At 45.1% G+C, this 25,276-nt stretch overlaps 1 protein-coding gene across 2 annotated transcripts in view; it reads left to right on the top strand.

Moving 5' to 3' along the window:
• Positions 1 to 23,762, top strand: part of CCDC50 (coiled-coil domain containing 50) — a 40,371-nt gene extending 16,609 nt beyond the window's left edge. The window contains exons 4-12 of one of the 2 annotated variants that reach the window (XM_084292421.1): positions 3,485 to 3,575; positions 6,544 to 6,661; positions 10,162 to 10,866; positions 13,474 to 13,580; positions 14,160 to 14,204; positions 14,733 to 14,837; positions 15,757 to 15,836; positions 16,912 to 17,009; positions 18,002 to 23,762. In XM_084292421.1, the coding sequence (XP_084148547.1) occupies positions 3,485 to 3,575; positions 6,544 to 6,661; positions 10,162 to 10,866; positions 13,474 to 13,580; positions 14,160 to 14,204; positions 14,733 to 14,837; positions 15,757 to 15,836; positions 16,912 to 17,009; positions 18,002 to 18,021 (1,369 nt within the window). In that variant the 3' untranslated portion in view covers positions 18,022 to 23,762. The remainder of the gene's footprint in view (positions 1 to 3,484; positions 3,576 to 6,543; positions 6,662 to 10,161; positions 10,867 to 13,473; positions 13,581 to 14,159; positions 14,205 to 14,732; positions 14,838 to 15,756; positions 15,837 to 16,911; positions 17,010 to 18,001) is intronic. The other variant, XM_084292422.1, reaches the window with a different exon arrangement.
• Positions 23,763 to 25,276: the final 1,514 nt, after the last annotated feature.

Below are 25,276 nucleotides of genomic sequence, written 5' to 3'. Positions count from 1 at the left end.
ATTAGCTCTGTGTGACCGAGATGATTCCTTTTTGATGCTTGCTGGGAACTGCAAACCGTTTTATTGTTGGAGGACTTTGCAAAATGAGTTTTGCTAACTTTGTGAGCCAAGTTACAGGCAGAACTGCTGATGCAAAATGTTATGTCAGCAGAAGTCCCGCTCCCGAAAGCATGAGCTTTTCTGCAAGAACAGTGCTTTAAAAAAATTAAATAAATAAAGGGGAGAGGAGGGCAGAGGCAGGTTGGAAGCATCCTTTTGTAACTGGATCTGTTTCTTCCTCAATTCTCTGTACGTTCCCACTTTTCCTTGTGTAAGATCAGTGTGTACTGACACCAAAATGATTCTCACTGTTCTTGTGTACTGTAGGACAATCTGATGCTGCAAGGTGATGGCGGAATGATGAGGCAGAACTGGGTGGTCTCTTTGGAAACAGGGAGCATAAAAAAGCTCTTTAAACTTAAGAGCTTTTTTCTTTGTCTTTCAAATCCTAGATTCTCTTAGGAAAAAAAAAGTGAAGATAAACAAGAATAGAAATAACTTTTTTTCTCTTTAAGAATTCAGGGAAGCATCAAACCTTTTTTTTTTTTTTTCATGCTTCTTTAAAAGCATCTCTCACATCTAGCAGAGCAGCCTGCATGCTGCCAAGTGTAGTAGCAAGGTTGCTAAAATAACTGTCTGAAACACCGTGAAAATACGCTTTCCTTGTTTTGTTCCTGGTGCCATAATGATTCTGTTACACTAATGTGAACGGTTCCTTTGAGCAGTTCCCTTAAACCCTTTTATTTTTTCTCATCTGGCAACAATTACTTGCTACAGCCAGTGTGAATGGGAGCTTTCTAATCAGTGACACTTTAATTTTTTTTTTCTAAGCTGATGTAGGGTTTCCTTGACACTAACATCCCTGGCTGCCCAGGAATGAAGGACACATCGGTGCAATGTTCAGAGCTGGTGATGTTTATACAGCTCTGGCTGATTCCTGGGGACTGCTGGGCGCTTGAATTCACACCAGAGAAACAAGAGGACAAGAAGAGCTGCCAAAGTTCTTTAACCTTGTGCTTATGTTCAAGTCAAGTTGAAAGATCTGCCTAAGTTCAATAACTAATCAAGTCTTAGTATTTAATTACCACTGAGCAACAAAAAACAAAATGCAATCCTCTGTTCAGTGTTTCGAAAGAACTTGATACGGAGTATTCCAAGATGCATGTCATCAGAAACAGAAAACACTTCTGCTTGTGCATTACTCCTGGTGTTCTTTGCTGTGAATGGAGAGGCAGTGACCTTACTGCCTTGCCTCTGGAAGACAGCCATTTGTCTCCTGTTCGTCTGCAGCAAGATGGATTTTTAAGAATTTAGCAAGTCAGCTGGTGCTGATGAACTAAGCACGTTAGCTCTGTTCACAGCTTCCCCAAGGAATTAGAGACTTGCATCATGTTGTTGTCTGACCTTTCTGTTTTCCACTTGGATTCATGTCCTCTGAGACTGGAGTCATAACAGATCAAATGTTTTAGGCACATTGCGAATCCTGGGGATCGGATTGTCGTGTTCAGCTGTTTGGTTCCACTTTTATAAGGCAGGTTCCAGAACTGGATTTGCTGACCTGTGAGCTTGTGTGCTTCTGAGAAGGTCTCAGGCTGGAGTCAAGTAAAACACACAAACATACACACTCACAAAATACAACTTTTTCTAATGAAGTTGAAAGAAAGCGATGTCTGAAATTGCTTGCCTGTAACTGGTAACTACAGCCCTACAAACACTGAAATTCATGAGTTCCTTCCAGGATGTCTCTAAGCTGTGTCAACTTATAGATATGCATAAATGTTCACAGGTGTGGTCTGGGAAAGGGAAGGAATTGTCGAATTGTGACTCAGATTTGGGGTTCTCATGTGTTTGAGGAAGGGGATATAAGCGACACGCAGTGCTCAATTGCAGGTCTGTTTCTGAAGAGCAGTTGACAGAAATAAAGAAGCTTCTTTTCCCCCCCCTCCTGCTTCATGTTCCTTTTCTTTCTGTAGGACAAATTTAGATGTTTCTCGGTGGCATTTCTTTTCTAACCATTCTTCTTGCAGTGTCCTTCCCCCCCAAGCCACCTACCCACTCCTTCCACTTCGGTTGTTCTTCGTTTCCCGTAAAAGAAGCCTGTGTTGTGCCACTAATTGCTCCAGCAATGCCGCTTCTCTGTTCTGCTGCTGAAAGTGCTTTTCTAAGCTCACTTTTTTAATTTCATCAGCTCTTGTCCTAGATTTCTTTCCAGTCCTTTACCTCCGAGGTTGCCAGGTCATTTATGCCCTGATCCTTGCTCAAGGCCAGAACAAGTGCTTCAGCCCATAGCGCTGCTGTGTAACTTCGATATAGTTGAACTTGCTTCTCTTGAAATATCTGCTTGACTTCCATAAAATGCCCTCAGTAGTCTTCCCATCACCTGTCTGATCACTGCCAGCATATTCTTCAACATTTTGTCTTCTAATAAAGCAATCTCTGCCTCTTGTTATCCCCATTTTCATCTCCTTCTATGCCTTACCTTCCAGCAGTCTTGATTGCAGAGATATCTGGGATTGATATGACCTGTTCAGAGCAAACCTTTGGCTTAATTTCAACAGTGCTGAAGGAGAGGGATCTTAATCTTTCTTCTCAAATCCCCCAGCACTTTTCTGGATTAGCTTTAAGAACACCCTGGCCATCGTTCCAGCCTGTTTGCTGGGCATCAGTGCATGCAGCTGAGTATTGCACAATTCTTGCAGATGCTTTCTGTGTGACGCTCCAGAAATATATTCTTCATGGTCTACCCACACAGATGAAAGTGATTTCATGTCTCAATTACTCTGTTATGTTTCTCTGTCCCCGGTTAATACAGTCTTGTGCTACTCCTGCATCCGCAGTGGTGCTGTGACGATTGCCTCCCACCCCTCGTTTGGATGCATATTGCTCTTTTGCCTCTTGACACTGCCTCTGCTCTTGTATCTCGGTGGCATTTCTCATTCATTACTGAACTGCCACCTCCAGCCTCCGCTTGGCCTACATACTGCATTTGGTATAAGCATTTCTGCACTTTCTCTTTCTTGGCTTTCACATCAAAAACACTTCCTAGAAATATCTGTGTTAACCTTACCCCTAAACCCCTGCTTATGCACCACACATACAAATACTCCGCAGCAGTATTAGACTGCTGTTTGCAAAGATGAGCATGTACTGCCTTGGCCTGCCTTGTCTTACTGTTCCTATCTCCTTTCTTAATATCTTGCCCAAGAACCTGTTTTCTCTTGCTTTTTACTTTGATTGTGAGTGTCTTAGGACCTATTTTCTAAATTTTGTCCAGCATAAGTAGAGGGAGACTCGGTTCCTGGCGAGGATTCATTTACTCTGCACTACTGCTAAGTAATAACTCTTCTGTGTAAATTGGATGGCTTCTTTTAGCTTTTATCTCTCTTTACAGGCTGACTGATGTCTGACTTTAGCTGCTTATAATCCTTGTTTCCTTGTCTTTTAGAGAACGACAGGACTCTGAGATCGCTCAGGAAATCCAAGTGAAGCTGGTATTTGAAGCAGAGCAGCGACGCAGGCAGGAGGAAAAAGATGAGGTAACCTTTAAAGCTGCAAAGATGGCAGGGCTATTCATAGCAGTTATTTTGGGACAGGCATTTCTCAGTCAGTAGCCACAGGAGCTGGCTTGCATGGTGTTAGTCCTGGTCCTCGTGGATCTCAACGTGCACAGAGCTTTCAGGGAGCCCTGTTACGGGGATAAGATACAGTCATGGTTTTCATGATCAAGGGGGTTGTTGATGGCAGTCACCTTGCTAACAAAGAAGGCAAGTAGTAGTAGGTATTGTTGAAGGGTTTGTTGCTGTGGTGTCAGGAAGTAATTGTTTATACAGTCTGAGATATTCCTGCTCAAATGCAAGAAGACAGCTACTACGTCTGTAAGAATCCTGGGTTAGAATTGCTTTGTTATTTGGTGCAAAGACTTAAGTAGGATCTTTAGCCCAGCTGTCTACTTCTGGCTTCTCCCTTACCTTCCTTCATTTTCAGATTAATTTTTACAGCCTGAACACCCTGTTACAGATAATTGCTAGCAGATTCCTTTTGTGACTGAAGAATATTGCCCTGCTGCTCTTGCCTGAGAATGGTCGGTGTGGTCTGTCTGTGGCCTTCAAAGGATTTGGCTTGTTAATCACTTCATTGTGTACCAGATTGGGTTTTTGGGAGACACATTCCTCCTATCTGTGACTGTTTGAACATGGAGTGTGGCCCCATATTTGATTAGATAGGTCCCCAAGAAGTCTAGATAGTCTCATGATGCTGAAGAGGCATCTAGTGGCATTTTCTCTATAGGAAGAACTTGAACAAAAGGCTGTTTCTTTGGAGAACCTGAAATAAGAATTAGTCTGTAAGTGACAGATGCATCAGTTTGCTTGTTCAAGACCTCATTTTCTTCTTGGACCTTTATGTCCAAACAAGTACTGAAAGGCTGGCCAGGAGGTCTTCAGAGGTTCTTGTGGTAATGCTAGTAGGAGGAACACTGCCTAAAGGATTTGTGCTGTAAACGTGACCGTCTATGTTATTTTTCTGGGGAAAGTGAGGGGGATGCAATACAGCTTGGGCTGGCTCTGGTATTGCAATCACACGGCTTTAAGCAGAGGGATTTTGGGATGTCAGCATTCTGACAGCAGGTCCCTGCAACCTGTCAAACCAGCATGGTGATCTTCTTTTGATGTCAGGAGCAATCTTCAAATGAATATGTCTTGGTGATGAGGAGAAGCCATAAATATTCTTTCTCTTCCTGCTGGTACATGGGAAGTTCTGAAGGGTGGCTGAAACAGATGTGTACTGAGTTAGGCTGCAGCTGGGTACTGAGGTGCAGCCGTGCTGCCTGTCACTGCCTTCACAGCAGGACTGTTGGAGAGCTTGAGTTCATCCTGCTGTCCTTCCAGGGTCTTCACCAGCGTTATTTCTTCTGAGGGAGCTCCTGTACTGATGCAACGTGAGTGGGGCTGTGCAGTGCCCAAAGGGTTTGTCAGGTAGCAGAGCAGGGACCCCATCAGAGCAGCTCCTGTGACCCTCAGCATGGCATCTGTACGCATACCCTGCAGGACGTGCTGAGTGGTATTGATACTGGATGTGTGCCGAATTCATCGTGTATTTGTCGCACACAGGGGTGTGGTATTTGCCCAGTGTATGTGGTAACTGATACCAGGAGTGGCCAGCAGTGTTGTGCCACCACTGGGCAGCGTTTGGGCAGATCCAGCCAGATGTGCAGGGTTTTTAAATAAAGTGCTCAGTCTACCTGCTTACAGGTTCAGTTTGTCAGCAATGGCTTATGCGGATTTGCAAGTCCTGAACTGTCTCAATCCTGGAGATAATGTTCTTAAGCCCATGTATTTATAGACTTGCTCTACTTGTTAGAGTTTAACTGTGCCGAGGGAAGGAAATTTTGTGGTAAAGAGCCTGTGGTGTCCCAAGGTCACTGACAATGTTGTTTACTGTACAGATCCGATCTGAATTCTGAAATAACAGCTTGCATTTGAACACCCATCCACTGTCCTTCAGTGCTGGCTTTGCTTTTAGAAGGTTTTTTCTGACTTTGTATTTCACTGATACCTCTTTAGCCTGCAACATATGTTCTACACGAACAGCTTCATAAGCCCTGAGGTCTAGGGAGGCTTAAATGAATACTGCCCTAGGGTAAGCTTGACCTGCTGGTAGCATCTTCCAGCTTCTCTTCTTTGCTTCAGACTGGCTCCTCTGACTCGCAAGCTTCTGGGCCCTGAGTGAGCAAGCCCCAAAGAGCTGTTTACTATTGCTAGGCCTTGTTGAACCATTAGTCATCTTGAAAGAAAATCAATTAAGAAAATGGAGTGCTGTTCTCTTTGATGGCATGTCTACCAAAACTGTGACAGAAGATAAACAGCCTACAGTTCCCACAGCACTCCTGTGGTGTCCGTAGCTCCTCTCTCCCTAACAGCCCATTCGATTTTTCTTTCCTTCAGCCTCTGTCAAAGTGATGCATCTCCCTGCTTGGCATCCTGCAGTCCCTGTAAATTACACCTGGTTTGAAGTGAGTTCACTGACAGGTTTAGGAAGTCCTTTCAGTCAGAAGAGCCTTCAGCTAGAAGAGAGTCTTTGCCTGGGTATTTTTCCTTGGCTGGTGGAGTTGAGGAGGGAGGTCCAGCATGCCACTTGTGTGAGCATGTTGTGCTCTTATCTAAAAACCAAGATGCTGCTGGAAGCCTGAGTTTGCCCAAGAAATTCCTTCTGTCCCTGTTCAGTCATTAGGGCTTTGCAGGCTTGCATGCAGATAGATGAGAAACCTGCAAGTTTTTTGTAAGTTCAGTGGTGGGCCTGGAGGAGCTTGTGTGCTGATTGCTGAGGTAGCCGTTTATGTCAGCCACGTAGGTGGAAGCCCTTCTAGCATGTGGTTTGAATTCAAGAGTAACCCTGTCACTGATGTCTGGAAAACAAAGCTGAGGATTTTTAGAGTTGTATTTTAATAAAAGAATCTGGAGATGTTTTTTAGGGGAAGGTAATGACTGTTTTCTTCAATCTCTGTAGGACATTGCCCGTCTCCTACAACAGAAAGAACTGCAGGAGGAAAAAAAGCGTAAGAAGCACTACCCAGAATCCCAGGGACACAAAATGTATGAAGATAGCTATTATTCAGAAAATGGAGGTAAGTTCTTCCTTTATAAAGTGTCAAGATCATGGTATTATAGGCGAACCTGGTGGTCTAGCAGCTTAGTTAGGGAGATTTCCATTACTTGCATTCAGTACTGTAGCATTGCATAAATTTCCAGGGCCAGGATCTAACTTCATTCTAGAGTCAGGAACTACTTGGAAAAATACAGTCGCTGAGGGTACTAATAAGTCACAGTTATTTCTGCGTAATGCTGCAAGTGTGTAGAGGAGAAATGCAGACACAATTCTACACTTGGAACAGTTTCTCTTTGAATGTGTGTGCTCATCTGTGATGCTGGCACTGGTACGTGCACAAAGGAATAAATGCTGGTTCATGGAACAGCCTTTCAAAAATAACTTCTTGCAGGTATGTATCCAAGCCCTAAAATTAGCACAACTGCTTTGAATGACTTACTGAATAACAAGGTCATCTCCACAGAATGTCTGCTGCAATTCTCATCTGGGACTGTATTTTGTGAAGAATATATGACCCACAGCACTGCATTGCTTTCTTTTGGGTGTCTTTTGCGATCAAATACAGACTTTCTGTAAATTGGGAGCAGAGAATCGGAGTGTGTTTAATTATGGAGTAATGTGGGGATTGCTTTGCTGTGCACTGGTGGTGGTTCTTGTGTTCTTGCTTCAAAATGTATGTGGTGGGGTAGAGACAGGCTGATTTTGATTAACAGATTGTGAAGATGAAGATCAAACCTCTTTATTCTTGCTTTAACATCCATACTACTGGCAATTTTAAACATCTTTATATGAACTCAGACATAAAATATTTTAGTTCCAATTGGGAACAAGTTCAAGGAAGGCCAAGAAAATGCACAGCACAAAGTGCAAAACCGTAACTAGGTGGAAACTTCATGGCCCCAAGTTCTGGTATGTGTGCAGAGCTAAAAAAGACTTATCTGAGAGGTCTATGGCCAACACATGCTTTAATTTTTCAGAATTAAATGGGTTATGTCTCTGAAAAAATACAGTATAGGTAAAAGTGTTGCCAGGCAGAGATGGTACAACAGGATGGATTTTTTTTTATTATAACAGAAAGCAGCTGACAGAAGTCTATGATTCTCTGAACTTTTTCTGTTATGGATTTGAAAAGCAGGATATCTTGTGGGTCTAACTTTTTCTTCCTGCTGTAATCTGTAGTTCTGGAAGTGAGGTGGAAGGCACTTTTTGCATGACCATTTATAGTAGTGCTGTTCTTGATCCTTGTTCCTAAAATAAATAAATAAATAAAAATAGAAAGAACGAAAGAACTGAGGTGGATTTTTATGTCTGGACCATCTAGTACATTGATCTGAAACCTCATAAATACTGGGGCACCATTTGATTAGACTTCAGCATTCTTTTATATTGTCCTTGCTACTTGTGAACTTATAGTCAAAAGAAAAGCTCTTGCTTTGTTTGGGTTTTAGCCTGTCTTGACTGAATAAAAATTTATCCACATCCAGGAGGAGTGTGGATTAGGGCTATTACTTGAGAGCAAACCGAGCTTTTTAAAGAGTGGAAAAATAAACGTGAAAGAAAGCCGAGTTCCTCCCAGAAGTGTCTGTGCCATGAAAAACACTTCTGTATTCGCTTAGTCACTTGCTGCTTGAGAGAGTAACACCAGGACCTAAAGAGTGTTTACTTGGCCCCTGCAGAAGGTGCTGCAGGAACCAGTGCCTGCTGAGGAGTTAACTGCCCTGAGATACCCCAAAAACAAATGTCCTGCTTAGGCTGTCTAGCATGATTGTGTTTCCTGCGTCGATCCTTTCCCAATGCAGCCATGCTTTGCTCTTTCATAATCTCCTCTCCATGCTGATGTATATATTGAGCTTATTGTAAATGACAAAATTGAGCTAATTTTAGACCCTTGTTAATATTATTTTAAAAATTAAATAATCCTGACTCTTGCTTTTGGGTTCTGGTGTCTGTTGTTCAGTAAGTCTCTTAAATTGTTTCATTGGATATAACTATTCTGTAAATCATGCTCACAATCTAAAACTGAACAGAAAAACCTGCCAGTTAACAGGAACTGCTGTGGTTACTCTTACAGTTCTTGGACTCTTAAAAATATATCTATTCCGGATAAGTCACACAAACAAAACCCATTTGTTTTCAAGATAGGTTTTCAGTAGGCTCTATTTTTGCTGGCTCAGAAAAGCTTTTTTTTTCTGAATAGTATGACTTGAAGGGAACATTCAGTTTTTGGGTGGCTTTTTTGTTTTGTTTTCTTACTTCTGAAACTTGGATGATTGTAGGGAAGGCAGAGCTATTTATGAGGACAGAATGAAGCTCAGGTGCAGTGAAATATAGTAAATATTTTAAGATGCTATAAAAACTCTTAGCAATGGAGAAGGAAAGTCTTACCCCTGCTCTTTGTATGATTCTGTTTGCAATCAGCCTCTGCTTCAAGGAAATTTCTTCTTCACTTTGAAAAGCTGCTGTAGAGATAATAGTTCACTCAGTGCAATGATTTTTCTTATCAAATAAGTTGATTGAGATTAAATTAATTAGCAGGTTATATACAGGAAGCCTTCCGCATCTTCATAGTTGTGGAGGTTTTGTTACTGAAACTAAAGCAAAGAAAATTTCCATGTGCTTTCTGAAAAGCACAGAGGAAACAACCCCACTAAGCCGCTGAGTAAGCGGCTTTTCCAGCAACACTGCTGAGGTCAGGAGCTTGACTTTTGTGAAATCTTATCCTGCCTTTTAAGTTTCTGTAGCCCTTTCTGCAGACAGACTAAACTTCTGTCGATGCAGTAAGTGCAGGCCCTGAAACTCCTAAGTCTTCAAGAGATGTGGTGGGAAGTGTACGGATGCTGCAGCTATCCGTCACACCTTTTTAAAATTAATAATAAAAAATGCTGTCCCACCCCTCTCTCTTCTTACTCAAAAAAGTGGGTTTTTCCCCATGTTCAGTTGAGGCTGTTATTTCTGGGGAATAACCCTGGGGTTAAAGCCAGGGCAAGGCGTGGGTGCTCATAAACCAGGCTCCAACACAGCCCTCTGCTCGGAGCCTCCTGGCCTTGCCTCTGTTTTGTGCTCTCCCTCGTAAGCCCCTTTCTCATCAGGAGTCCAATATCCTCCAGCAGTGACAGGAGACAAGTTGCTCTGCTGTTTGTTTTTTTTTTTTTTTTTTTTTTTTTTTTTTAAATCCCAAATGGCATAGGTAAAAGTCCTTAATCTTCACAGTGGCTCCTCCTTGCCTTAGGAGTTGCTTGGACACACTTTGGGGCTGCACCCATGCTTTCTGCTTCAACCCCTTTGCCTCCTGTGCTGCCCTGGTTCAGTCCAGGCTGCCGCTTCTCTCTGTCTCCTGTTACACCCTACAAGTGTTATATCCCTGTTATTTTCTGTGTAGCCCCACTGGACTTTACTTGCATTTCCAGCTTACACTTGCGTCAGGCTTCCTTCATCTGCGTGCTGTAACTCTGGCCTCATTGAGCACCTATTAACCCTTTGTCACTAACCACCTCCTTGTTTGTCCCCCCTGTTGCTCAGAGCACCCCCGGGGTGATCCTGGGGAGCAGGTTTCTGAGCCTCCCAGGGCACGTGGTGATGATAGGCACGCACATCGGCAGAGAGAGCGCCAAAAAGCACACTCGCCTCTGTCTGACAGAGCCTCCAAACACAGGCACGTCTCTTCGGAGGATCGTCACGGCTCTCCTCAACCGAGCGAGGCCACTGATGGCCATCGGCAGAGGCAGAAATCAGCCAGCCAGGGTGGGTCTGGGAGACCTCCCAGCCTCGACCTGGAAAGAGAGGCTGATGGTGGTGCCCATAAGCAGAGCAGCAGCTGGGAGCTGCAGGAGAGGAGGGCAGCCGGCAGGGAGAAGGCTCGCAGACCTCTCAGCCTTGACCTGGAGTCAGAGCGTGGACTCGCAGACCAGGCACGGTGCAGCAGAAAGCCAGCAAGGCAAGACCGAGAAAAGCGTCTTCCTCTTCTTGACGTGGAGCTGGAGGCCGAGCAGGAGACCTGGCGTCGGGGCGGCAGCCAGGTGGTGCGCCCTGAAAACCATAAATCCCGCCTTTGGGGCCGCTCCTCGCACAGGACGGAGCACGACAGGAGGCTCCGGGACTCCGAATTCCAAGAAGATCATAGGAGGGGTGAGGAGAAAGACTGCAAAAGCACAGGACGCAGGAAACCTTCCCCCTCCCCACACTCGGTGAGCCGGGGAGAGGTTGGAGACTCCCAGAGAGACTCAGGTAACCAGGTGCTGGGGAAGGCGTAGGTACGTGTGGGGACGGACCTTTGCTTGCCCCATCCTGCTGTCTGAAATCAGTGCTGCTTCTTCTGAAGACTTTTAATTTCCAATATCAGTCTGCAATGCATACCCGGTGAATCCTGCCTGGGTTTCTCTTATTTAATGAGGTTCTTTTTATCCGCTAAGACTCTCACTCTGTTTATTTCCCGACATGTCCCCTGGTTTCAAAAGGAGTAAGAAGGTATTGTTGGAAACGGTGCCCTCGGTATCCTGTGTAAAAATTCCCTTTTATTTTCACTGATACAATTTGTGCTGTGGTTTCCTCTCGCAGAAATGGGATTTGATTTGGGATGCAAGGCTGTAAGTGAGGACACTTTGCTTAATACCAATACAAGCCAGCAATGTCCATCCAATTCCTACTGGAAAAAAAAAATGTTGAAAATGTAAACGACTTTAGGCAAAGCTCACAAGTATCCACTTGTGATATATTTTAGGATGTTCTTAACAAATTCTGTAGAAATGAACTTTTCTAGGAAACATGTACTTGAGTAGTTTTTGTTCAATAATACTTGGGAACTGGTGGCCTGTAAAATCCAGATACATCTTCTTGATTTTAAAACCTGCATGGGACTAAGGGATGGCCTGTCTGTTAGATCAAGTCTCCCACTTTCAGTATGTATGCCACAGGGTGGGAAACTCCTACATTATGGCATCCGACTGGTCCTTACGTGGGTAAGGTGAGGAAAAGATGAAGCATGTCTGTGTTCAGAGATGCCAGGAGAATTGTTCTTTTGTTGTCTTCATGCAAAAGTTTTATCTGGGGAAGTGGAGGGTGTTAATCGGGCCTTCATATAGTCAGTAAGTTGTGATGTGCCCTGATACAGCATGGGATGGAATGACTCGGACTCTGATCACCCTCGTGTGGGGTCAGGGCAGCCAGAAGCTCACATCCTCTTCCTGAGGGAATTGGGGCGGGCTTTGTGCTCCTGAGTGTGGGCAGAAGTGATGTGCGAGTAATACTTACCATTGCTTTCTGACCAAATCAAGACTGGTACCAGTCTGTATAAAGCAAACTCAGTCTTGGCTGTTCAGTGAACAATTCTGGAAACACAGTTTTGCTCTTCATGGGGTCAATGGTGTATGAAAGTCTGTCAGCGAAGCTGTTCCAGTGGGGTAAAACTGTGCTTACGGTGGCCTTGGAAGCAGTCTGAATAATTTAACTCTGACCAAGCTGATGCTTTTCGGTGGAGTTTGTGTGCTGGTCTGAGACTGCAGCGTTTCACAGCTTGGATCAATCATACTCTTCTGGCAAGGCTGAGCCGTGCACTTAACTGTAACTGCCAGAAGAGCCAGAAGTTTTCTTTTCATGCTAGGGTCATGTGTAAGAGGGGTGTTACTTGTTGCTTAAATGTTGCTTAAAGTCATTGGATCTGTTGACCTAAATTTAATCAGAGCAAAAAAGCAAAAATACCCCATATACCACATTTAATACCTGAAGAGCTGGTATTTTCCTATTCCATGTTTTGATTCGGGGTTGATGCGTCAGGTCTCTGGCCCACAGCTTGAAGCATTTGGGGTATTTGGTGGAGTACAATGGTAGTTTGTTGATAGATGCACAGAAGATAACCTATTGACCTCTAAAAACTATTTTTTTTCCTTGGTCTTACCTGATCAGAAGGAAGCTGATATGTGGCCCACTAAGCTGTAATGTATTTATAATCAGCGTGCAGAGTGCTGGAAGCATGGAAGTTTTGAGTGAAGCTTATTTTCTGAGTTTGGGCTGGGAGAGACACAGACAGACAGCTGGAGTATTTGTGTACCTCAGACATAAAGCAGAGAGCTCATTTAGATGTCTGAGATAGCTGAACAATACGGTTCAGGCTGCAGATGGAAGGAGAAAGCATTCATTGTACAGGAATGAGATCACGCATTTTATAACGGGGATACGGGGGGACTCCTTTGGCCTATTGCAGATAGACCACGGAGAGACTCCAAAATGCAACATTTAAACCACTTGTAGGTGGTTTACCTTTAAATAAACACTTCAGAAAAAATCAAAACTGAAAAAACCTCTGTACTCAAAGCAAGAACTGAACCTTGCGTGAACTCCAGAAATGTTTACATGGCTGTTTTCTCACTATGAATTGTGAAATCCGTGGGTCAGGCCAAAGCATGAAATTGTCAGAAACATTGTGTGCCTGTCCCAGACATCTCTTGCAGCCCGCGCTGCTCCAGAGGTGTGTTTAAGGACTCTGCTGTGCTTGTAGCACATTAGGCTGCTCTCCGCTGTCTGAATCGATGGTGTGTGAAAAATCTGTGATTCAATTCCTTTGCTAGCATCGCTGTGCCACTGAAAGCTGAAGCAAGAGGCATGGCTCTTGTAGCGTACAGTTCATTTGCCTTGTAAGATGTGGTGTAACTATATGTATAGAAAAAACTTATTCTAAGGTGCGTGCTGCACCTCAAAATGTCTGCCTGGAAGTACGCCGTAGTGGTCTGTGATCTCCTCGAGTGGGGCTCTGCAGGAGGCTGAGGAGATGGTGGGGATTTCCTTTCTGAAGCATTTGGGAAATGGGTGAGCTGATTGTTCTCTCTCCCAATTCTGTAGGAACTAAGCTGAGGGGGATGAGGCAAGCCACTTATGATAAACCCCTAAGGGAACAGGAATTGTCTGATGCTGAGATTGCTCGGAAACTGCAAGAGGAAGAGCTCCTGGTGAGTAGAGGGGATGCATTAGTCATCATGAAACAATTAAGGTACTCAGTGACATCTTGAATTTGGAAACCGCTAACGTGTATCTACGACTTTTAAGAACGGGGCCTTGCTGCTGTGCATTCTGGTGGTCAGCTCTGCCACCCATAACTGCACATGCAGTGAAGGCTGGTGTTGACCCAGTACAGCCTTTTTTTCCTGAATTACATATCCAAAAACTAAATGGCAGGAGAGGGTGATGTTAAATGAATGCTTGCAGGCAGGTGAAGATGGCCTTTGGGCGGTATAGTTGGTGAGCTGAGAACTGAAACAGGCCAGAGCCTGTCTTGGGCTAGGGGTGGGAGAAAGGGCAATGTATTGTGGTGTGGCTTCCCGGATAGATGGGGAAAAAACTCAGCTGAAATGCCACTGTCTGGGTTATGAGGTAAATATTGAGTTAATTTAATATTATTGAGTTAATTTAATATATTTTGGAGAGGATGGCAGTGTATTTGTATAGGTGCCTGCCTTGCCCAGTCGGTTGATGGGTCTTAATAATGTTAGAGGTTTTACTGTTCTATCTCATTATTTTTTTCTTTTCAGGCCAACGAGGCAGATCAGAAGGCAGCTCAAGTGGCCCAGGATGAGGTGAGCAAGAAGCTAAATGTTCGTAGTATTTTACTTGTGGAGACTGCTAAGCCCTGTTTGTCTACTCTGACCCTCTAGTTGTTTGTTTTTCCCCTTGTAGGGGAATCTCAGGCCTCTGGGGGGTATTTCTGGCTTTTTTTCATGTGCAGGTTATCTTAACAGGGAGTTGTGTTGCCTGTTGCAACTTTGACAAAGGAAGTGCTCTTCTTGGCTGAAGAAGAGCATCTCTTGTAACTGAACACTGTAGGAGACTATCAGAGATGCTGCAAGATGAACCCAATACTGAAGGAAAAGAAACAAAGGGCTGAAAGGCTCTGCAAACAAAAAACAGGCAATTTGGGATGCTCTGGGCGTTCAGCATGTAGTCAGTCTCACTTCTGCTCTGTCGTTTGGTCCCTGATCACAGGCTCAGGTAGAATCCTGGCTTTGCACCCATCTAACTTAGCAGTCCATAGGAGAGATTTTAAACAGCTCAAACTGAGAATAGCAATACAACCTCTGACATGCTGTCTGTATTTTCCCTTTCAGGAAATTGCCCGTCTCTTGATGGCTGAGGAAAAAAAGGCTTTCAAGAAAGGGAAGGAGAGAGAAAAGTCTTCCTTTGAAAAGAAGAGGCATGATCAAGACTGGAAGGTATGTCAAGCTTCAGGAGGTCTCCCAAGTGAAATCCTATAACATTGTTCCAGAGGGAGGTGGGGGTGTGTGATGAGACCAAGAGGAATGGTACAGACCCTTGCATGCGAAGGGTCTTGCTGCCTGTTACTCAGCTGCTTCCTAAGCTTTTGGAGCCCTATCCTTGGTTAGATACTCTTTAGACTCAGTCTCAAGTAACGTATGCCTTAGACTGTGGCTGTGGAGGCTGGTGGTGGATGTCACAGCACCTCATGGCCTCCCTGAAGCACTGTCAGCCCTCCTGCTGCAGGACTTTTTCTCTACCGAAGTCCTTGCTGTAACAGTAAAAGCAGTATTTGGTTCTGTTTGTTCACCATAGGTACACGGACAGCACAGCTGAGCCAATTTTATTATGAAGTAATGAGTATATCGAGCCTAGGCTAGGTTTTAGTGTAATACTGCAGGATCTTGGCTAGCCATTGTGAAAGGTGATAAGAAACAGATTTCATAATCTGCCTTCCTAATGTGCTAAAGGAGGTGTTCAGTTAATCTTGGGGCCAGCTGGAGGTAGCTGAAGTTTTCAAACTCCTTACCATGTTGGAGCAGTCGCAGCAGCACAGCTTTGTGCAGCTGGTCCCTCATGCTCAGCCGTGCTGCGTGCAGCCATTAACATGGACTGTATGCACTTGACCTCAGCTTTGGGAAGGGTCCCCCAGCACTGTCCTGAATTTAGAGCAAAGCTTAAGTTTGGCTCAGCAAGGCTGAGTTTCAGTTATCATAAGTTAGTCCTGATCCTGCCATATGCACGTGTCAGCATGCTCAGTGTGCAAAAGCTGAGCACAAAAGGGTTGTGTGGAGCTGAGGCAGTCTCGACACGCTGGCTGCTGTCTCACAAGGCATGTGGACAGCCAGTTGAACTGCTTTTTATTCTTCTTGTCAGCATGATGCAAGCGAGTCCCCGCGCTCAAGGTCAAAAGAAGGGGCTGAAACCCAGCGACACAAAGGTGACAAGTCTGTAAGGTGAGCTGAACGCGTGGCTAGTAAAACTGGGGAGATGCACTCAGGAAGCTGCACAGGAGCTGAGTCCTGGGGAGCAGTCATGGGGCGACCAGCCTGACCCACGAGGGGGTTGGCAGAGAGCAGAGCTTTTAGCATTAAAAGGAGACGTCTGGCACAGAGCTCGTGAGGTGCTCGGTGACATGCGTCACTCGCTGTGCTTGTGGCTGCTGGCCATACTGGTCTTCCTGCCCGGCGCTGACAGAGATTGATGAGCTTGTGCCGTGACATTTGTAAAATGGCAGAGAAGTACCAAGAGGGTTAAAAACAAAACTTCTGGGGATGTGAAACTAAATGTCATCTCTGGGTGGGAAGGAGTAATTGTGCTGCATTTGCACAGCTGATCCCTTGTGTCCCTGCTCCCCATTTATGCCCTGTACACTGCTGCTGTGTGTGGACACCCCACTGCAGCGTGCGTGTTGTACTTTGGGGTGCCTCATCCCAGAAGTGATGGGAACGTGCCGTAATGCAGTGCATCTTCTGAATCGCTTTGTACCCTGGCCTAATGCTCCTGGTGTGAGACAGAATCCTGTAAGTGACCCTGGTGGTTTTGATTTCCAATCCTGATAGGAGCTTAGAAGCTTTTGTTTAATTTGCAAACAAAACAATGAAGGTGTGCAGGGGAAGACAGATCTCATTAAAATGTTCTAGGGTGAAAGCAAGGCAAGCATTAAACTCTTTGAAACTTTTCTCTTTCCTTTTGAGTGAGGTTTGCATCAAATTTCATAATGGAAATTCTTTGTCTCCTGAAAAATTGAAACCATTATTAAATGAAAGCAGACCATGGGAAGTGCTGAACACTAGGTATTTCTCACCATATGAACAGTAACAGGCTGTGCTCAGAGGAGCTGGTCTGCAAGTGGAAAGCCCAAATCAGTTTGCTTTAAACTGGCAGGGACATACCAGGCAGCTGAGGTGATCCTTCTGCCATACTCTTGTGCCTTTTAATTTTGTTACTGTCCCATTCTGTTGTTCCTCCTGTGTCCCCCCACAATGTTCTTATGCATTTTTTTCCCTTCTGCTGCCTTTTGTTTGGCAGGTCACAGCCTCTCCTTGATGACTTCGAACATGCTCGGTATTACACAAGCCAGTCCAGCCCCTTACGTCAGTTTTCCAAACCTGAGCACTCTCCTAAAGGTAGGAACAAGTCCACAGCTGGCCTAACACGTGGGTTATTGTGGATTGTTTTCCTCGCGTAGCCAGCCTGAAGGACAGGGTGTTTGAAAGAGGAATAGTCATAGAGGAGGAATGGATGTTATTGCCCCAACAGGCAGGAGATGCTACTCAGTGAGTTCTGCTTGCTGAGCACGTTGCTGGCTGAGAGAGGGAAAAGCTGAACTGGTTTGCCTCGAGTTTGTCAAAATGCTCTCTGCTTGTCCTGTGTGATCTCTTAATGATGAATGACTGTGTATCCAGGCAGCAAATGAAGGAGAAATAACATGAAGACAATGATGTGATGAGTTTTAGGTGACTCACTAATATCAAATGATCCAATACATGACAAAAAAAGCCTCAGAGTATCTCCTGTCTGGCATGTGGATGGGATGATCGTATAGAAGCTTGGTCTGAGAACAGGCTTGTTTTATTCCTGTAGCATCTCAGCACTGCTTTGTTGGCTTGTTTCCTGAAATAATTTGGCACCGGAGCAGTGAAGGATCGCCCTCCCCCCCAGTTCTTGAAATCTGTGTGCCACTTGTCTGAGTTATCTTTAGAGGCTCTGAGGAAGAAAGGTGCAGCCAGAGGTAGACTCAGATTTTTTCCAACTCCACTGATTGTAACTTAAATGTGGACAGTTTTCTTGCCAAAATTTGAAGTTTTGGATGCTTTTGTGTTCTGTATTGATCAAAAGAGCTGGAAAGTTGATGGCAGTTTATATAGTCTGTAAGCCCAGTGATCCTTCTGTTTTCCTTAGTGAGGCTGTGAAATGTGACTGTGGTGCCATTCACGGCCTGTGAGAAATGGGTGTCTTGTGACTCTATCCTTCCCTTTGCTGGAGTAAAGTAATGTACAGTTCCCTCTTTGACATCAGAGATCCAAGAGGGCAGTACAAGTAAGATGACTGCAGGTAGTATTTTCTTTACCAGGACCTATCCTTACAGCCTGTTTCTCCTTTCTGTTTTGTTTTCCAGGTTCCCGTAGGAAGCAGTAAACTGTGCTAGCCTTCGCTTTGGTACTGACTCTTCTGTAGCAAACATTACTGGAATTGCCAGGCAACTTTCTCAATTCCTTACCCTATGGGGGGGTCCACCTTCCACTCCCAGGATCTCCTTTTTAAGTGTCATCGTATTAATAAGGAACACTTGTTCATTTCAATTTCTTACTCATATGTGATCACTTAAGCAGTGCAGTACAATCTAGCCGCCACTGAGCTGTGTGAATCAGCTAGCTGATTTAACAGCTCCCTCTTATTCCTTTGAGGCTTTCATTTATTTTTAAACTTTGGCTGGAGTTTTGACAAATAGGACGAGTAGAGATGCACATACAAAAGGGAGAAAAATCCAACATATGAGCTGGGTTATGGCAACGCAGCAGAAAATCTCAAGTCCAAGTTCTTTCCATATTAGGATGACTGAGCAAAGAGTTGTTAAAGGGAATGTGTGCTGCTTCTGCTGCTGGATAAGAGAGCTGAGCCAATCTGACAGTCACAGTATCTTGCAGGAAGGAGAGAGTATCCTCACAGTGTGTGCCATCCAAAGCTAGAACCTGGGACTGGTGAGGAAGAAATTGCCTCTAGAACAAAACTTCTTAACTGCTGTGTTTCTTTCTAGGGTTTCCAGCAATTTGGTTAGGGTGCGTAACCATGCATTTAGCTCCAGGGTATCGGATAGGACAGTTAAGAGGAAGAACAACTTCAGCTGAAATTAGATCTTGGGTGCATGACTTTTAAGGCATGCCAGGGAGTTGATGAAGCTGGGAGTTGTGGATTGGGAGTAATCACGCAAACATATTTCAGTGCCTGCGGGGATCTCTGTGGTCACCTGCTTTGAGCTTCCAGGTGGTACAAGCTAAGGAATTTTTTGATGCCACGGGGGAGCTACTGTACCTCCTAGCTCAGCTGCTGATGCACTTGAGCACAGTAACTTATGTCAGAACATGAGTGTGTCTTGTAAACATAGGATTGAAGGAGGGCCATACGGGCATAGAGCATTGAATCCAAAAGCTACTGTTAAAAGCAACTTTGAGGTAGAGACAGAGTGCCAAACAGTCTGCAAAATGTCTCTGCTAACTGCTGCTTCTCTGCGCTGCTCTGTCCAGCACCTGAGGCAGGCTCCAGTCAGGTTGAAACTATTGCTCTCCAGGGTACAGCAGTGTATCCAAGTTTAAGTTCTCTGTACACGTCTGCCCATGCAGTGCTTTTTTCCTTTATTTTTCCCCTTTTGATGGCTTGTTTTCCTTCCACTCTTTGAAAATCATTCTGCTCTTGCAGTAACAAGTAGCCTTTTTCCCTTTGCCTTCTGTCACTCCAATTCTTTTGTCTTGCTAACCTTTTTTTTTTTTTTTCCATGTATTTCCAAGTGCATTTTTAAACTGCAAGGCTGAGTAGCTGGACACTGGCTTGGAGTCTGCCCAGGCAGTACAGGTTAGTTATTCCCTTGGCAGTCTCACTCATGGCAGCAGAGCCTCCTGCGGTGCTCCTGTTGCACTTGCAGCCCAGCACAGAGGCTGTCCTGCTGTGCTCTGCTGCTGCTGCTGGTAGCTGCAGTCCTGCTGCTGGCTTTGCTGAGGAGGGTGCAGGCAGAGCTGAGACTGTGCTCGCTCTTGCCACCGATCTGTGCAGCTGCCTGGGAAAGGAGCCTGACAGCTCTGTGGAGCTTTGTGGAGAGTGAATGCTGGCGTGGAGTCAGATAGGAAGTCGGAAGAGATCGTGGCTCTCTGCTCTTGCACTAATGCACAATTCAAGCCCAAAGGCAGCTGAAAGGCTTTAACCTTGGCTCTTGTCCTTGGTCAGGATAGCTACTGAGACAAATCACTAGGAATATGAGGCAACTCATTTTTCACATAAGTTGCAAGGGCATCATTTAACACTACAGCATGAGCCCGTGCCTTGCCTTGCCTTGCTCAACAGCTCAAGCTTCCATCTCTTACCCCCTGGGATGTTGGCACCAGCTCACTCCCTGTGAAGTACCAGACAGCCCCAATAGGCCTCTTCTCCAGGCATGCACCAGCCAAAAATGTTGTGAAGTTAGACTGGATCAGCAGCAACCTGTTAGCTGTGTACCCTTGCTTCCAGCCCATAGGCTTGCTTACCTGCATGAGTCTTCAAGTGAGTCGCAAGCTTTTGCTTGTTTGCTCTTTTTTCTCAGGAAATTTTCCAGCCAGAGGCTAGATTTTACTGTCCTTGCCTTGAGCCCTCTTTTTGTTCCATCTTTGTCCATTCAGAAGTGTTAATGTTGTTTTTAAACGATCAGGAAAAAACAACAACAGAGACCGTATTTTTTTTGTTAGATAACTTGGGTTAATGTGGCAACCTCATTTGCAATGATTTTACTTTATAAAAGTTTATTTTTGTATTTCATGTAACAGTCAAAATTTCTACTGCTGAAAATGCCTTTTTTTTTTTTTTTTGTGTTGGGATTTTTCTCCCTCCTTGCCGTTAGAGTGTGTATATTTTTGTGAAATGGATGCCTGGTGGGGTTTTACGAACTAATACTTTTACAAGTACCCCAGCTTGTATCATCAGGGGCACTTAGGAAAATCGGATGGGGAAAAATCCTACCAAATAAGAAAGCGGTTGTGCTTTATACTGACTGTCCATGGGAAACTGGTGACCCTCTGCACAAGGCAAGGGAAAACCACCAACTAACTCAGCCCTCCCTGGGCTTCTGTAGCTGACTTGCACTGCAGTTGGCTGATGTAACTTCTGTCTTCTTCTATTCAGGAAAGTTGTGAAGGCCCTGAGCCTGCTGACACAGGAAGAACCTATTAAATCAGGAAAGATGCTTAGGAGTATCCAGGCTGTTGACTTCAGTGGGAGTGAGTGGAAATGCTATGAGAGAAAATTATGGTTGATCTTGTTTGGAAGTTGGGTAAAGTCCAAAGAATGCCCCAGTGCCTGCTCCGTGAAGCTGCAGGATCTCCTCAATGGCCTCCTCGGGCCAGCCAAGCTGCCCAGCTGTGGCACCAAGAAAAGGGAGCTCAAGGGAAGTACCCAGGAGCGTCTGCTATTTCCTTGGATGTTTTCAGGGACTGCTGAATGCTCTGGGGCTGCTTTGCTCTATGTCTTCCCTTAGTGCTTAACTTTTTAGTCTTATTCCTTGTCTTTATTCATTTGCTGTCCCTTGCATTTCTTCTCCTGTTTGTTTTTTCTATAGCCCTTGTAAATAGGAGGGCCTCGAGGATTTGCTAGAAGGGAGCTGGCACCTCTGTCTACAGGGAGGAATGCTAAGAATGATAGCTGAGAAAAGCATTTAATAAATGGGGGGTAAACAGAGCAATTGCTTACCTGACATGCCTTGTGGGCCTCGTGCAGACACGGGGTTCCCGAGGCAAAAGTTGCAACTGGACTTGTCTGTTTAGTAGCCACTTCCATGGCCCCACTGAAGTCAACAAGAGTTGAGACCAGGGATGAAAAAGGAGCCAATACTTCTTAGAGCTCAGCAGCCACAGCTCTGCTGAGAGTCAGGGAGATGCAAAACCAGCATCACTGAAGCCGTTTTTTTACAAAGGAACAGCCAGAGCAAAATCTCCTATCCATGGCAGAGAAATGTTTAACTTCGTGTGTGTGTGTGTGTCTTCAGTTACCAAGTTTCAGTAGCTCTGCCTATGGTTTTGCTCTGGATGTAACAAGCATGTCAGAGCTCTTGCAGGAACCCCTGCCCAGGTCACTCAGCTCTTGCATCCCTTTCTTACCATGTGCATTAACAAAGCAACAAGCACCGTGTGGAAAGTCCATCACCGTGAAATCCTGGCACTTCCTAACCTCCATAGCAGGCACATCTCACCAGCAAGAGCTCTCGCCGCCACCTCGCCTCCGTCCAAAGCACAGCGGTCCGCAGAAGAGAGGTGAGGCGAACCCGAGTGATCGTGCCTTACGTGCAGGGATACTCAACGTCTTCGACAGTCTGATCTGAGTCACCTTGCTACGAAATAACTGTCTTAAAACTTGGACTGTACAGCTTCCTGCAGTGAGAAGCGGTTGTCGTCATGGGAATAGATCAAACAGGTTAATCTTTTTTTAAAGAACTTCATGGTTTTGAACTTAATGGGGGTGGGAAAATATCAGCTGTTAGGGGATAGGTTAAGTCTCATCATTGAATTTCCTCCTCGTGGGGAGGAAGGGTAGAAGTTGCAAATGCTGCAGTCTGCTTCACTCTGTAAAAGGGATCTTGTATGTACAGTATTTTTATATCTCTGCATTCCCACCTGTCAGGATATGAATCAAGTTTAATAACAATCATAAGAAAAAAAGATTTTTTTTTACAGTGCTAGACCTTTGAGTTTTTTATTTTGTGCCAAACTACAGCCACTGTTACATTAGAGGGTGTTCGTTCAGTTTATTGATCAATGTGTATATTATATATTTTTTATTATCAAGGTTTTTATTTTACTTCATGTTAACCTGTATGCAAACTAACTGTGGATTGCTAATTTATATACAAGGGGAGCACTTTGGAGACAGTGTGAGGATTCCCCTACTTAGTTTACACTCCTGCAATGTAGTGCAGCCAGTCCATAAAACTCATATTCTCTGCAAGAAGTAATTCTCCTGGGCATCTGCCAGCTGAATCAGACTGCTCCTGCTATTCCTCATGGCAGCACTGATGCTGCAAGGCTGTGTTCAGGTGCAGTAGGAAACAAAGCGCAGCTCGGAGCAGGGACTGACAGGCGACCAAGTTCTCTGCTGTTCTCTTTGTGGTGGTGATGCCCAAGGAGGCAGCTGCAGCAGCAGCAGTTCCCATTTGGGGATGACTTTGAGGCTGCCCTATATCCGTCCCCAGCAGAGGGACTGTTCTGGTTCTGCCCCACTCTCTCTCAATGCTTAGTTTTGCAGTTGCTTTGGGAGGTGGGTGTGGGATACAGCACTGAGGCACAGCAGTGCCCCTCACATAACACACACCACAGGCTGCTTGTCTCTTCTTGTGAAGGACAGGCATAAACCTACAGAGACTCCAGTTATCTGTACTCTGAAATGTGCCATAACACACTTCTGGCCGTGCAGGGCTGTCGTGGAGGGTTGAGCTGTGCTGCACACATGCCACTTGGACTGCCATGCCTCAGACAGGCTGCACGACACACGTCTTGTGTTGAGAAGCTGCACTGCCCTCAGCCTCTGGGCTGGAAATATCAGCTGCTGCTGCCTCCTCTTGGGTAGCACAGGGCAAGGATTAAGCTGTGCAGTTGATGCTCTTCACAGGAGGGTCCTGGAGAGGACAACGGCACACGCAAGCATTTCCTATTTCACAGCAAACAAGTTTCACTGTATCAGTGTTCACTCTTAAGTAGACTCCACAGTGTGTCTCCAGCTGCATCTGCGTACTGCAATATAGCTAACTGCCTCAATGAGACTGCGGTTGTCTAGTTTAGCTCTTCAGGGTAAGCTTTCAGCCTGTTGAATCTAAATGTTAGCCATACGAGGAGATGGATTAGTGGATTGGTTTAAATTCCTCAGAGCTGCAAAGTGTATCCTGTGTTGCAACAGCTAATTCTTAAATATATAAATCATGCACTGACAATAATCTGTCTATGCAAGCCTCTTCTTTCTTATTTTTGACTGTTCACTCTAATTTAACCAGGTTTGGCATAGAACTTCTGAATGACATTTAACCAAAGTATCGTGTCCGTGTGTGTATAGCATGTTTTGCTTCATACTCCTGAATTCGTTGAATGTAAAGGGAACATTGCCTTGCCCCGTTTTGTTCAATAAACCATTGTATTTTGTTATTGACTGCATCCTTCTGTCCCTCCGTGTGCTTTTCTGGGAACGCTGAATTGGGTTCTTTTCCCTGCTGCGAGTTGGAGACTTGTTTGGTGTGTCCTGTTGGCTGTGCCCTCTGTGGGTTATGCAAGAGAAGGGGAAGGCAGTGCTTCACTCCACCCCTAGCTCCTGGAGCTTAGCTGGTTCTACCAATAATTGTGTTCTTCCAATTTAATAGATGTAGCAAAACAACGATTTGTATTTAATTTGATTATTTTGTGGCCAGAGAGATGGAAAAAGGCTGTGTAATGTCTTGGAAGGGATCTGGACTGTTTCATTTCCTGAGACTGTGATACTGAATAATAAAGCTGTGTAATTATTTGCAAAAGTAAGATACTTTTTTTCCCCTTTCTGTTAACATGGCTTTTAGTTTGCAAAATACCTTCTTGAAGTTTCCCAATAACAGCTTAGACCTGCAGTGGTGTGACGGAAGGCAATAAGAAAACATGACAAATGCTCTGTCTTCAAAGGCAGCAGGTGAGGATACAACCACACAACTCAAACAGGAGCCGACGAAGCCATTTCCAAGTCATGAATTCAGCTTGCAGCAGAACACAAAAGGGCAGGCTACTAAACATTAACTGCAAATCTCGGGTCCAAACTCTAAAACCTTTTGCAAATGTTTGTTTATTCACTTATTCCCCTCTGCTTGCCAGGAACAACTGTTGCACGGGGGAGCAGAGCACTCCTTGACAATGCAGGGTGCTCCAGGCTGTCCCTGCAGGGACTTGGGCTCGGGTCTGTGCAGGGATGAGTGCCCTGTCTCCAGCTGAGTTCCTCTGGGTATTTTAGGGCCTGTAGAGCACTGCCTGACTGCTTTGAATCACTTTTACATCATCTTTACCTCCCACCGCCTCCATCTCAGAGTCCCTTAGGTATTGCTAGTGAGCAGAGGCAGGGACCAACAAAACAGATAATTAAAAATACTGGGACATGGCTAGCGGAGGAAGAGCCTGTAAATACAGGGCACTCAGAAGTGCCAAGAGCTCTGCCAACTTACAATTTATTTTAGCCTCCTGTCTGAAATTACTGGGTTGGTCTGTTTCCTTTGAAAGGCTCCTTTCATGCCAGCCTTGGCACTTGGTTAAGCGTTAGGCTGCGCGGGGCTGTGGTGGGAAGGGGGCCAGCTGGAGCCCCGAGCAGCATCTCTCACCTGCTGCGTGAATGCCTGCATGGAGGGTTGTACGTGGGAGCCACAAAAGGAACATTGAAGAGCGCCTGGGGACTTAAAAAAGATTTTTGGCTGAACTAGAGGAATTGCTGATCTCTGGGTTTCCAAGTCATACCCAGCTCAAACTGTACGGATGTGGCTGGTGATCCATCATGCTGCAGGTGACGGATCCAAGTTTCCCCAGGTATTTTCCACCTGTGAGAAAGGTAAGCCAACAGAGACTGCTTGAAGTCAGCATTGCTGGGTACCCAGCAGCCCAGTTGCCCATCTGGCTGCTCCATCTTGCTCTGCAAGGTAGGATTTGCAGATTGCAGCTGC

The sequence above is a fragment of the Netta rufina genome (assembly GCF_964035555.1).
Source record: "Netta rufina genome assembly, chromosome: 9".
NCBI lineage: Eukaryota > Metazoa > Chordata > Aves > Anseriformes > Anatidae > Netta > Netta rufina.
Note: the sequence above shows the minus strand (reverse complement) of the source record. Positions and strands in the feature narration are given on the sequence as shown.